At 54.3% G+C, this 13242-nt stretch overlaps 1 protein-coding gene across 1 annotated transcript; it reads right to left on the reverse strand.

Moving 5' to 3' along the window:
• Positions 1-4049: 4049 nt before the first annotated feature.
• Positions 4050-12524, reverse strand: DNAJC27 (DnaJ (Hsp40) homolog, subfamily C, member 27). The gene is made up of 7 exons (XM_009895462.1): positions 12453-12524; positions 11826-11908; positions 11231-11300; positions 7795-7959; positions 7219-7341; positions 6499-6659; positions 4050-4182 (listed from the first exon to the last, which is right to left on the reverse strand). The coding sequence occupies exons 1-7, from the start codon at positions 12522-12524 to the stop codon at positions 4050-4052; spliced, it is 807 nt and encodes a 268-aa protein (XP_009893764.1).
• Positions 12525-13242: the final 718 nt, after the last annotated feature.

Consider the following 13242-nt stretch of genomic DNA (forward strand, 5'->3'; position numbering starts at 1 on the left):
CCTCATCCCCCCCGCCTCCGGCAGCTCGCAGACCCCACAGCGTCCGGGGCTGCACCCCAAAGGGACCCACGTATCTTGAACCAAGTGCCCACGGACTGGCTGGGTGCCGGGAACCCCAACCCCGGGGGGACGAGCACCCATATAACCCACCAGCCCACCCCTTCACCCAGCTCCACTCACCCCACAGCCTCCTCTGGGGTCACAGCCCCAAAAGGGGGCAGAGAAACCCAAGGCTCCCCCCTCCCCAGCACATCCCCCTTCGCCTCCGCTGCCCAAATCACCCCCCAAACTGACCGATACCCCACTGAAACCGCTTCACAAAGTTCCCCCTCCTCTTCCCCCTGTTTCAGCCACTGCCTGACCCCCCCTCTCGCACCCCTGGATCTGGAAAATCGGCTGCGGTTCAGAGCTGGCGGAGATGCCCTGGATCAGCGCCGGACCACGCTGCGAGGAGCAGCCTCCGGCCACCCCGAGCCTCTCCATGGCTGGAGGCACCATGTCCTCCCATGTCCCCACCCGAGGCCATCTCGGCTGCTTTGCCAGGGGAAGGAATTGCTTCTGTAAAGTAATTGATATCAAAATGAGAACGTCAAAACCACAGCTCCCCGGAGGTTTCTGGCTGTGCTCGGGGTTATTCCCGTCCTGCCGCGGGTGAAAAGGAGAGCAAGTGAGCCTTGTCCGTGCCTTGGCCAGCATGGGACAAGGACATTAAGCCCTGGCCACCTGCCCCGGGATGTGGCCTGGTATGGGGAGCCCATGCCAACCCATCCCAGGTTGGCCACAGGCAGGACATGTTGGATGCGCCCTGGTTGGGAAGGTTAACTGGTCCGAAGGCCAGCAAAACTGGTCTGAAGGCCAGCAAGGGGACCTAGCACTGGTTCCTGAAGCAGGATGGGTGTAGCCTCCTTTCAGGAGAGGGTTTGTTCCCTGGGCCCTGCCTGGGCACGTCCGGCATGGGGCCAGACCAGAAATCCTCATCTCCTTCCCACCTGCCGGCTCCATGGTGCGCTGGGAGGCAGGCAGAGAGCAGGCAGAGCACAGGCAGGGCGCAGGCAGGCAGGACAGCGCCCTGAGGCACATCAAGGGAGGCTTTCCCTTCCCAGAGATCTTCAGAGGTGGCTCCTGGCTGCGTTTCTGGCTGCAGAACAGAGTCCCTTCTTATGGGATTCAGATCCTGCGGCCTTTGTCGCAGGACGGACGCTTCAGCAGCACGACTCGCTCTTCGCACGAGGCAGGAGGACACGGGACCTGCAGGCCAGAGATGCAGCCTGGATGGCGGCAGCCTTGCCGGAGGGATCTGAAGCTCGGGGTTCCGATGGAGATGGGATGGAGGAAGCACGCTGCCAGGGCTGTTGGTGCGGAGGTGTGTGTGCACGCAGCAAGGACGGAGCTACCCTTTTGGGTTCCCTGACCAGATCCAGGCTCCACCGCAGCTGGGTGTATCCCACATCGCATCCCCGTTGCACTGCTCCCTCCATCCCCTACCCAGTTCCCGCTCCTGCGGAGCTGATTCACAACCTCCATCATCACCCTGGAGGGCAGCTCTTCACCACCGGCCTCGGCCAGACCCGGCTGGGGAGGAGAGAAATGAGTCAAAGGGCAATTAAACATTAACAGCAGGCGGTCGCCGCAGGAGGACAGCTCACAGGGCTTCCTTTGTTCCAAAGGGGGGTTTAATTTATAAAAATAACACAACTTAGAAGGTCACCGGCATGGGTAGACGTGACATGCGTGTGTAATCGTCTCCAAACATCCGGTCAGCGCTGTAAACACACAGGAGTAACCCCGGGACCGGTGGCCAGAGTCACCTAAGGAGCCAAAAGGAGGGACCGTGTATGGCACAACAGACCTGGAGAGCCCCTGAGCAGCCGGAACCGAGGAAGCCTTTAAACCACTCCAGGCACTGAGATCTCACCCTCAAAGTGAAGTGCGCCATTCAGCAACGGGGTTATTTACCCTCCTCAATGGAAAAGAAATACAGAGCAATAGGTTTGAAGCCAGAATGAGGTGGTTTCCTCCACTCAGACAAGTGGGGAGGTTTCCAGTGAACTCCATAGCGTTAGAAGATGTGTGGAACGAGACCCTGTCGGTGTAACTTGCCGCAGCTCCAATGCCTGCCCGGCTGATCTCCCCCAGCCCAGCTTTTGATACATCTGGGAGAGGAAAAATGGAGCTACTTTAAACACTAACCTCCTGTAGCAGCATCTCCCCTTGGTTATTTCTACACCAGAGGAGTAAAAGGCGCTTCCCTGCAGGACAGCTTATTTCTTCTTCCCAGCAACCCAGCACCAGAAACCAGAGCAAGAGCAAAATGATACTGGCTTTAAAGTCCCTTAATGCTTGCTGCCAAAGGGGTGGGGTGGGTGTTGGAATCTACTGTTGATTTATGATATATTTTGAAGGAGAAACACAGAAAAGCTGCCTTGAAGTGAAAAAAAAAAAAATAAATATTGCACTGACCACAGGAGAAAACACTTTCGAAGAGGATACCTGTGGGGTAAGGGTACATACACACACTCAGCAGCTTTCATTTCACAGCTTAGTGTTCTGTCCTTCCCTGCCAAGCTCACCCAGGAGCAAGGAAATAAATCTGGGTCCCAACAAAACCACGGCAATGCCAAGGGATCTCCCATTTGGTCCCTCTAAGAGCCTGGCAGCCATCATGGCTCTGACCTCCCTCAGGAAGACAACTCTCAGATCTTTAACCTCTACAAGCACTTGTTGGGGTGAGCAGCAATGCTCCCCGTTAAATCAGCAAGACTATTCAAAGAAAACCACAGCTGTGACTAGGAGGGAGCAACCCGCACCCACCGGCCGATCAGCATCCCGTAACACAAACCAGCAAAGCGGGGCGACGCGTTGCGGCTGTGAGAAAAGAGGGTTGGGGGAGAACACGTCCTCTCCGCTGCTCACCTAACCCGAGAGCGCCGCGGGGCGAAGCGAGGGGGCAGACCGCAGGCACCCACGCAGCTCCGCGGTGCGGGCGAAGCTCGGGAGACAGGGCTGGCCGAGGGGAGGAAGGGCAGAGGCGACAGGCAGCCCTGTTGGAGGCTGAGTTGTCTCCTCCGTGGGTCAACACCGTCCTCCTGCCTGCAAATAGCCAGGGCCACCCACACCTGCGGACAGTCCCCCACGGAGGATGGTGGCACCTACCCAGAGCTTGCCGGCGCGGTGTGAGCAGAGGGAGCAAGTGGCTTGAGGGCCTGCAGCCTTAGGGGCTCTTCCCGACGAGTTGAGCTCAGGGAGATGGAAAGAGATGGTGGTAGGAGACTGGGCTGTGATGAGGAGGTGCGTGCCTCGGGGACAGCCTTAGTCCTGCCAAAGGGACTGTCCTTGGCACCATGACAGCTTGGGGAGGAAGGGGACAGACGGGCCAGGGAAGACTGGGATGCTCTTGGAGCCAGTTTCTCCCTGCAGTACCAGAGAGGTTTCCTCAAGCAACCTGCCCTTTTCCTCACTGCCAAAAGCAGCATAGCTGAGTGGCGGGTTGAAGGAGCCAGCTTTGACCACGGAGCTGAACGGCCCCAGTGCTTGGCAGTGCTCGTGTGGCTTTGAGCACGGGCAGCCTTGCAGAGGCGGCTCCAGCGTAACTCAGAAGGACTGACAACCCACTACCCCTCCTGGGCATCCTCCACCCATGACACCAATGCATTCAGGTGCAGCAGCTTTCGGGTCAGATCTCGCTCTGCCCTCGCTGCATCCACAGGTTAGAGCCACACATCCAAGCCCCTCCATGGCTGGTAACTCCCGGGAGGTGTAACGCAGGCGGGAAGGTGGGCATCTCACTGCTTTCAGCACTTTCAGCCAACCACGACCTGGGGCCACGGATGCAGGGAGGGCTCTGGGGTCCCTCTCCCCTCCTCAGCACTCTGCCCCCTTTCCAGCACATCGCAAGAGCACTCCGTTTGGATGCAGTCCTGCTCCCACAGCCGGTGCTGGGAGTGTGTGTGTCCATGCCAGCGGTAAGCGTGAGGAGGAGAGGGGTGCCCCACGGCCTGGGAGCTAGCTGGGAGGAGGGGAAGGTTTCCAGTTCTGAGTGGCTCTGTTCCCTACTTGATGTTTTTGAGAAGCGCGGTCCGGGCGTTCACCACCGCTTTGAAGGCGTCTTCGCTGCCAGGAGCCACACACTTATCGGGGTGGAGCAGCACGGCCAACTTCCGATAGGCTTTGTTCACTTCGTCCCTAGAAGATACAACAACAGTGAGAGGACCCACATGACACACAGCCCGGCTCAGCCTTGCCCTGGCTGGCAGAGCACAGCAGGGCCAGGAGCTCCTCCTGGGCCCAACAGCCTTTTTGAACCCTTCCCTCACTGGCACCAAGGATCTCCAGGGTTTGGAGGTGTTGCTATGGAGAAAGAGCTGCAGCAAAGCACACAGGGCACTTCTTGGTGCGGCATGAGCAGAGGAAGGGGGAGAACCCCTCTCCTGGGGCAGATACACCCGTTCCACCGCGGGACTGTGCCAGCACGAATGATCCCATCACGCCAGGCACGTGCCCGCGACACGTGCCGTGGTGTGCCAAGTCTCTGGCACCAACGAGAGCAGAAAGCTGGGAGACAGCGTGGGGGCACACGCACCCTGACTCAGCTTCACATCAAACCGCCTACGCGCTCCGGGCAAAGGCATTGCACATCACTTCAGCCCTTTAAGCCCTGGGTGTCTGGTCCAAAGCAGACATCTCGGCTCCAGCTGCAGGCCGTGGAGGGAGGGGGGCACCTCCTGAGGGAGGTGAGTCCATCCGTGCTGGCGATCGCAGCACAAACTGCCCTGCAGAGCTGTTGATCTCCCCCCCCGGATCAGAGGGGGCTGGAGGAGGGATAAGGCTCAACACCTACACTTCAGAGAGACAACGGGGGGGATGTGTAAGTCCCAAATAACATATATTTTATCCAAAGATCCACTCTCCAGCCCCTCCATAAGGAGTACACAAGGGCAGTCCTCGTGGTTCAGAGACAAGAAAGCAAGGCATAGCTCCGGGAGCTTGTTTTCGCTGCCCAAGTCATACAGCAGAACTGGGAGATTCAATATCCAACCTCTTACGCAGGCAATGACCAATTCCACGTGGCTAGAGGTTCTCCAAGGCAGACAGGAGAAAGCTTGTCTTATGGGAGTCCCACTTCCAGGTGAAAGAGCTGTAACATCAGTCCCTTTTTGATAATGTGGGCAGCAGCCTAAAAGCTTCTCCAGGTGTGGAGAGCAAGGAATCAAAGAATCACAGAATTTTCCGAGTTGGAAGGGACCTCTCGAGACCACCCAGCCCCACTCCCCTGCTAAAGCAGGACTGCCCAGAGCACATCCCTCAGGACTGCATCCAGGCGGGTCTTGAAAACCTCCAGAGAAGGGGACTCCACCCCCTCCCTGGGCAGCCTGTGCCACTGCTCTGTCACCCCAACCCTAAAGAAGGGTTTCCGTCTGTTGGAACGGAACTTCCTCTCTTCCAACTTGTGCCCATCGCCCCTCGTCCTGTCCCTGGGAACCACCGAGAAGAGTCTGGCTCCATCCTCCTGCAACCCCCCCTTTAGATACGTGTATGCCATAATAAGGTCTCCCCTCAGCCTTCTCCTCTCCAGGCTAAAGAGTCCCAGCGCTCTCAGCCTCTCCTCATACGGGAGATGCTCCAGTCCCTCAGTCATCTTGGTTGCCCTTCGCTGGACTCGCTCCAGCAGTTCCCTGTCCCTCTGGAACTGGGGAGCCCAACCTCCCTCGACCTACTGGTCACACTCTTCCCTATGCAGCCCGGGATTCCATTGGCCTTTTTGGCAACAAGGGCACACTGCTGGCTCATGGACAATATACTATCTACCAGGACCCCCAAATCCTTCTCCTCAGAGCTAGTGCGCAGCAGGTCCACCCCTAACCTATACTGGTGCCCAGCATTCTTCCTCCCCAGGTGCAGGACCCTGCACTTGCTCTTGTTGAACCTCATGAGGTTCCTCTCTGCCCAGCTCTCCAGCCTGGCCAGGTCCCGCTGGATGGCAACGCGGCCCTCTGGAGTGTCAGCCACCCCTCCCAGTTTGGTATCATCAGCAGACTTGCTGAGGATACACTCTGTCCCCTCATCTGGGTCATTAATGAATATATTAAACAAAACTGGACCAAGTATCGACCCCTGGGGGACACGGGTAAGGTGTCCCCTTTACCTTTAAGGAAGGTAAAGCTAGAGCTGCTCCCAACGCATCTGGCAGGTGAGCAACCAGAGACGGCTCAGCCTGGAGGCAGGATGCGGGGCCAGGCAGCTGGCAGGGCTCAAGTTCTCATGTTCATCATTCCCCCCCTTCCCTCCAGCTTGGCTTGTCTGTTAAAAGGGGCAATTTGGTGCTCAGGTTTCTTTCACATCGTTGCCTGAATTTTGTGGGTAGATACCAACTGCTTGTGCCTGGCTACTATATGAACGAAGGTGAGCTTATCAGCAGGCAGGTCACAGATCACAGATGCACCCAACCTGCCGGGTCAGAAAGATCAGGGACAACCAGGCAAATGCTGAAGTCTCCCTCACCTTGTGGCTCCGGGTTTGACCCCCAGCATGTCCCAGCTGTCCTTGCTGTTGCGGATCCTGCGAATGGCATCTGCCTGCTCTTTGGTGAAGCCGACCCCCATGCTGGAGGGGGGACGCTTCCCGCCGTTGTCACACAGGTCAATGATGGCGGAGTAAAAAGTCTGTGGACACGAGGAGGAATTAGAGGGAAGGAACGGTCCCCAAAGGTGGTAGCAAAGCATAGGAGACCCCACTGCCCTCGCTGGCTGCCGGCTCATTCTCTGAAGCACGGGGGAGCATTTGGACATCGCTGAATGTTCATTCCCCATGGCCCGGGCCGTGGGGGCTGGGATATGCCAGGTCAGGGGGATCCGGTCCCTGGAAGGACCATGGGACAGACTGAGGAGGAGGCCAGGCCCCACATATATCTCAAACCCACTTCAGCTCAGTGCTAGACCTGAATAGGTGACATGGGCACCTCTGCATCGCGTTCCCAGTACAGCAAGAGGGATCATCAGCTCTGAGCAACGCCATGCTAAGGCCGTCTCAGGACTGGGAGAACCGATACAGGCCCTGAGCCAAACAGCTATGGCTTTCTCAGGGCGCCGTTTCACTGGGAAGACACCTCTGAGGCAGAGTGCCAACAGGTTTTGTGGGATCCGGGCAGTTCAGGAGATGTTCTGCCATCAAATCCTGGCTCAGTGTGGTGTCTGTGCCCTTACCGCCTTCATTACACCTCACCTGAAACATCTCGTTGATTCCTTCTCCTGTTTGCGCCGATGTCTCAAAGTAAAGAAAGCCCCGGCTCTCTGCCCAGAGCCGTCCCTCGCTTTCATCCACGCTGCGGTGCTTGGTGCAGTCGATCTAGACCAGGAGAAAAGGCAGAGATCAGAGCTCAGCCAGGGCCTGCAGCGACAGCTCGACCAACACAGCTCCAAGGCCGATCATCTGAGAGCGGGCAAGGGGCCTGTCTGCTTGGGGAGGCTGTTTGCTTATCCCGAAGGGATCAAGGCAATGTGGAAAGACAGCACAGAAAATTCAAGTGAAAAGCCCTTTGAGAGTTTTTCTACTCCAGAGACAATGTCACCTCTACTTGATCCTGACTGACGTGTGGCCACCATATTCTCAAAACCCCATTGAAATGTGGTCTCCCGTGCTCCTCACACACAGATCTGGCTCTTGGAAAGTCTTTCCTACAACCTAACAACATTTCCCTTACTACAGCTGGAGCTCAAGAGCGTGGGCTCAGGCTGGGAACACAACGAGCCCCGAGGGCCGGAGATCAGGACCGCAGCCTGGCTCCCCGCCACAGCCCACCTTGTTCGCACAGACGACGAAGACAATGTTCTCCATGTTCCCGTGGGGGCCCAGCTCCTGCTTCATCTCAGCCAGCCACGCGTCCAGTGCATCAAAAGACTCCTTTTGTCCGACGTCGTAGACCAGGATGACCCCCTGTGTGTCCTTGTAAAACTCATTCCTCACCTGCGGGGACAAAGGCAGAGTGCTGGCACCAGTGACAGCCAGGCGGAGAGCACACAGCCCGGCAGATTTGGGTGATCGCCATTTACCTGGCACCTATTTGGTTCTGTGATAAAAATCTCATCTCCACACCAAGAGAAGATCACAGAAAAAGGACAGATGAGGGAACCCAAATAATACCCTCGCTGTGCTGCCAGAGGAGAGCGATCGGCCCATAAAATACTCACCTCCAGACAAAAAAGCACAATGGCAGACGAGGTGTCAGACCAATCCCTGGGGGGACTGGGAGGCCTGGGAGTCGACTGAGACACCCGTGTGTGTTGCTTCGCGTGAGGCAGCAGGGGAGAGCGAGGATCCAGGGCCAGCCACTGGAAAGACTGCACGTCCAAGCCCAGCTACTGGAGGGATCTGCAGGATGTCTGTCTGTGCGTGTGCGTAAGGGGGTCTGTACCAGCAGCTGGAGCGGGGCTGCAGCCTCTGAGGCTTGTGTGCCCAGTGCCAGCAACGGGGGAGACTGAGGATTCCCAGGACAGCTGCTGGATTAGTGTCTAAGGTCAGCTCCAGGACAGATATTGGAATAGAATAGACTATTTCAGTTGGAAGGGACCTACAAGGATCACCTAGCCCAACTGCCTGACCATTTCAGGGCTGACCAAAAGTTAAAGCATGTTATTAAGGGCACTGTCCAACTGCCTCTTAAGAACTGCCAGGCTTGGGGCATCGACCACCTCTCCAGGAAGGCTGTTCCAGGGTTTGACCGCCCTCTCGGTAAAGAAATGCTTCCTCATGTCCCGTCTAAACCTCCCCTGGCGCAGCTTTGAACCATTCCCATGCATCCTGTCCCTGCGTCCCAGGGAGAAGAGATCAGCACCTCCCTCTCCACGTCCCCTCCTCAGGAAGCTGTAGAGAGCAATGAAGTTGTCCTCAGCCTCATTCTCTCCAAACCAGACGAGCCCCGAGTCTTTAGCTGCTCCTCACAGGACATGCCTTCCAGCCCCTTCACCAGCATTGTTGCCCTCCTCTGGACAGATTTAAGGACTTTCACCGCCGACTCACATTGAACCTGCTGCCGACCAGCACCTGCAGATCCCTTTCTGCAGGGCTGCTCTCCAGCCACTCCTCTCCCCATTTATACTTGTGTGCGGTTTGCTTGCTTTCTTTTTTTTTTCTCCTTTTTTTCCCCTGCTTACTTATATTTTAGTATAAAACCAATTATACATCAGAGACATACTACACAGTAACAAGTATTAAATGCTGAAAATACAAAACCAAACAAAGCAGTGAAGAAGCACCAGTTCTCTGTCTTGTCGCTCTTCAATAAATACTTGCCACGCGCTTGTTCACCGAACCGACAATTTAAGCCCATTACACTTTCCAAGGACACGGAGTCTTTCCCTTCTTCGTTATCTTATATGGGTTGGCTATGGCATAGCCAGAAACTCAATACAGATGAGCAGCAAGCGATAACTGAGCTACAAAGACCTCTACTGACCACATCTGCATCAAATGAGGCTCGCCTCAGCCTCATTCTCTCCAAACCAGACGAGCCCCGAGTCTTTAGCTGCTCCTCACAGGACATGCCTTCCAGCCCCTTCACCAGCATTGTTGCCCTCCTCTGGACAGATTTAAGGACTTTCACCGCCGACTCACATTGAACCTGCTGCCGACCAGCACCTGCAGATCCCTTTCTGCAGGGCTGCTCTCCAGCCACTCCTCTCCCCATTTATACTTGTGCGCGGCTTGCTTGCTTTCTTTTTTTTTCTCCTTTTTTTCCCCTGCTTACTTATATTTTAGTATTAAACCAATTATACATCAGAGACATACTACACAGTAACAAGTATTAAATGCTGAAAATACAAAACCAAACAAAGCAGTGAAGAAGCACCAATTCTCTGTCTTGTCGCTCTTCAATAAATACTTGCCACGCGCTTGTTCACCGAACCGACAATTTAAGCCCATTACACTTTCCAAGGACACGGAGTCTTTCCCTTCTTCGTTATCTTATATGGGTTGGCTATGGCATAGCCAGAAACTCAATACAGATGAGCAGCAAGCGATAACTGAGCTACAAAGACCTCTACTGACCACATCTGCATCAAATGAGGCTCGTTACAGTCTGTCCCTTAATCTCTTTATGCTGCCAGCTCTGTCCCACAGTCTCCCTGCTTCCTGCTGTACTCCACGCTATTATTAATTAATTACATTTCACTAGTTACTTGTACTACGTCAAGACTTACAAACGCAAGTCAAGAATTGTAGTTCTACACACAAACAACATAGAAATCCGTGCTGTGCCCAAAACTTTAGAGCATGCAATAAGCAAATGCTGAGAACTCAAGGGAGGAATTGGAGGTTTGTGAGCGACCAGATAAGTAATAGTCAAGAGCCAGGCAGCCACCTGGCCACTACAAGTCATTACATTCCTCATTATTGTCTCACTCTTCTGTCCTCCCTCATTTTCACTTTTTTATGTCATGTTAGTATTTATCATGTTGCAATCTGCTCTTTCCTAACATTCTACACATTTTTATTAGTCAAAGGATGATGCTTTGCCAAGCATCAACAGTATATTTATAATTAAGGATTAGTATGCATTACACTGTTAAAACAATAGGATTATACTGGCTAAACATTTAATGTTCCTTTCTTCCACTTGTGAGCCCACTTTATCACTTTATTTATAATTTTAAATAAACGACACCAGCAGTGAGCACAATCATCCCTTTGTGCCAGCTCTCCAAAATGGATCTTGCTGTCTATGCATTCATACCCTAATGTTTTATCCTGCAAGCTCCTTTTTGTAAATAGTACTGTTTATTATTTGTACAGCAAGTAATTTTAGAACGGAATGAAATATTTCACTTGGAAGGAACCTACAACAATCATCTAGTCCAACTGCAAGTGTTTTACAGCACTCTGATCACGGATTAGGATGCCAGTATGCCACAGATGCCCAAGGTATGCTCCAAAGATCTCCCAATCTGACTAAATTTAGCCTCCGTCAGGCTCCCGGATTCGGCAGCCTCTAGCAGCAGGCAATCACTGCTCACAGAGAGGCAGAGATGGTTTCCAGTGCTGGCCTGCACTAGGTGACCATGGCAGGAAAGACGATGGTGTATTGTAAGTGGAGAAAGCTTGTAAGTAATGCATTTTCAAGTTTCCCAAACCCAATTTCAGGCAGAGCTGAGGAAAGCTGACGGGTGTCAAACGCTTCTGAGACGGGCTGGCTGAGGGCAGCCTGGAAGCATGCTGTCCGGAGCCGGGTCTGCCTTACCTCGTAGAAGAAGGGGTGCCCCGCCATGTCAAAGATGTTCACTTTGATCTCTCGGTCTCTGACCTGCACTCTGAAAGAGAAGTGGGAAATGCCTGAGAAGGTTCTCCCTCAGCGTTTGCACAGGAACACCCTTTATCTCTGCCAGGCCTCTGCAGAGAAAGAGCTGGGTGATGGGGGACAGAAAAATCGGTAAGAAGTTCTGAGTGCCAGGGTTTAATGGCTAGAAAACTGCTCCTAGAGCCAGTCAGGTAAGGAGGACAACATCAGCTCTGGATGTAACACGGTAATGGGGAGCTATGCTACCACAGGAAGGCTGATTATGCTGATTATCTTATTATTAAAGCAGAAATGCAGATTATGCCATGGAAAATAAGCAGCCTTGGCAGAGCCAAGCACGCCTGTAAGTGTGCTTACTCAGGAGCAGCCGGAGGTGGGACAGCCCCACCGCACATCTTCCCTCTGCCCCTGTGGAGACCAGTGCCTCCCATAGCAGACACCTCGCCTGGGCACTGGCAGACCCGTATCTGCCATCTGCAACTGCGCAGCTTATTCCGCTCTCATGGCACTTGAGCCTCCTCACTGCGAAGGTACTTACTTTGTGACGCCGTAGTCGATACCAATAGTCGCCAGGTATTTGGGAACGAACCTCTTCTCACAGTAACGCTTTATAATGCAGCTCTGGGAGAAAGGAAAAGGGAGTCTCAGCACAAGGGCACTTCACACCATAATATTTACATTACTAGGGAATCCGCTGACAGCCCCCAGCCAGCTGGATGGCTGCAGAGGCATCAACTTTGCCCTAAGTCCCTAAATTAACTAATTAACCCGCAACCAAAGAACCAAACTTTACCAGGAGCACTTTTCTTTCTGCAAAGGAAGGAAAGCCCTGGATCCCAGCCCCTGGGTGTCAGTTGCTCTTTAGCTGTTTGGAAATAGGAGTGTCAAGAAATTGATTTATTGCCTTACAGAAAACATCCAGCCTATAGGAGCTGTGCGTTCAGGGGCCTGGGGGCAGTCAGCTCCCCAAAAGCCACAAGGAACATTTCGGCAGCCCAAGCAGGCAGCGTTAGAAGTGCATTCAGGGTCACACCAAATCCCTCCACCCCCGATTCTGCCCCTGACTGGCAGAGATACTGTTTAGCAGAGGATTTGGCTGCTCTTGGCCATCAAGAGATAAATGCCATAAGGATAAATGTCACCTGCCACCTCTTTGCCCACTCACTCTGTTCTGTAAGATCCTTCTGGATTTTCCTGCCATCAGGGAGGCATTTGTCTGCCCCACGGGAGTCCTCATGCTGTCAGCAATTTAACAGGTCTACATTTATTTAGCAAACAAAAAAAGGGGCAGCATTTCCTATGAGGAGAGGCTGAGAGAGCTGGGGCTGTTCAGCCTGGAGAAGAGAAGGCTCCGAGGAGACCTTATTGCCGCCTTCCAGTGCCCAAAGGGGCTCCAGGAGAGCTGGGGAGGGACTTTATACTGGGGCATGGAGTGACAGGACAAGGGGGAATGGCTCTAAACTGGAAGAGGGCAGGTTTAGATGAAACATGAGGCAGAAGTTTTTCCCTGTGAGGGTGGTGAGGCACTGGCACAGGTTGCCCAGAGAGGTTGTTGAGGCCCCATCCCTGGAGGTGTTCAAGGCCAGGCTGGAGGTGGCCTTGGGCAACCTGGGCTGGTGGGAGGTGTCCCTGCCCATGGCAGGAGGGTTGGAATGTGATGATCTTTAAGGTCCCTTCCAACCTAAACCATTCTATGATTCTATGATTTCACCACATAACCTGACTGGGAGAAGAAGTAACACCCTGGAGAAGAGCTGGGTCCTTCCCCAGAGCGGGCGGAGCAGAGAGGCTCCTGAGGAAACCCTAATAAAAGCCAAACCGGGGATGGACACGATTCCCCCAGCAACCCCCGAGGAAGGCAACCAGGGCTGGACCCACACTTGCCGCCCTCAGGCGCTGCACGGCGGTACCCGTGGCTGGAGCACGGCCGTGCGCTCCCTCTGAAGGAAGCTGAC

This window comes from Charadrius vociferus, unplaced genomic scaffold, assembly GCF_000708025.1.
Source record: "Charadrius vociferus isolate BGI_N301 unplaced genomic scaffold, ASM70802v2 scaffold41, whole genome shotgun sequence".
Taxonomy (NCBI): Eukaryota; Metazoa; Chordata; class Aves; order Charadriiformes; family Charadriidae; genus Charadrius; species Charadrius vociferus.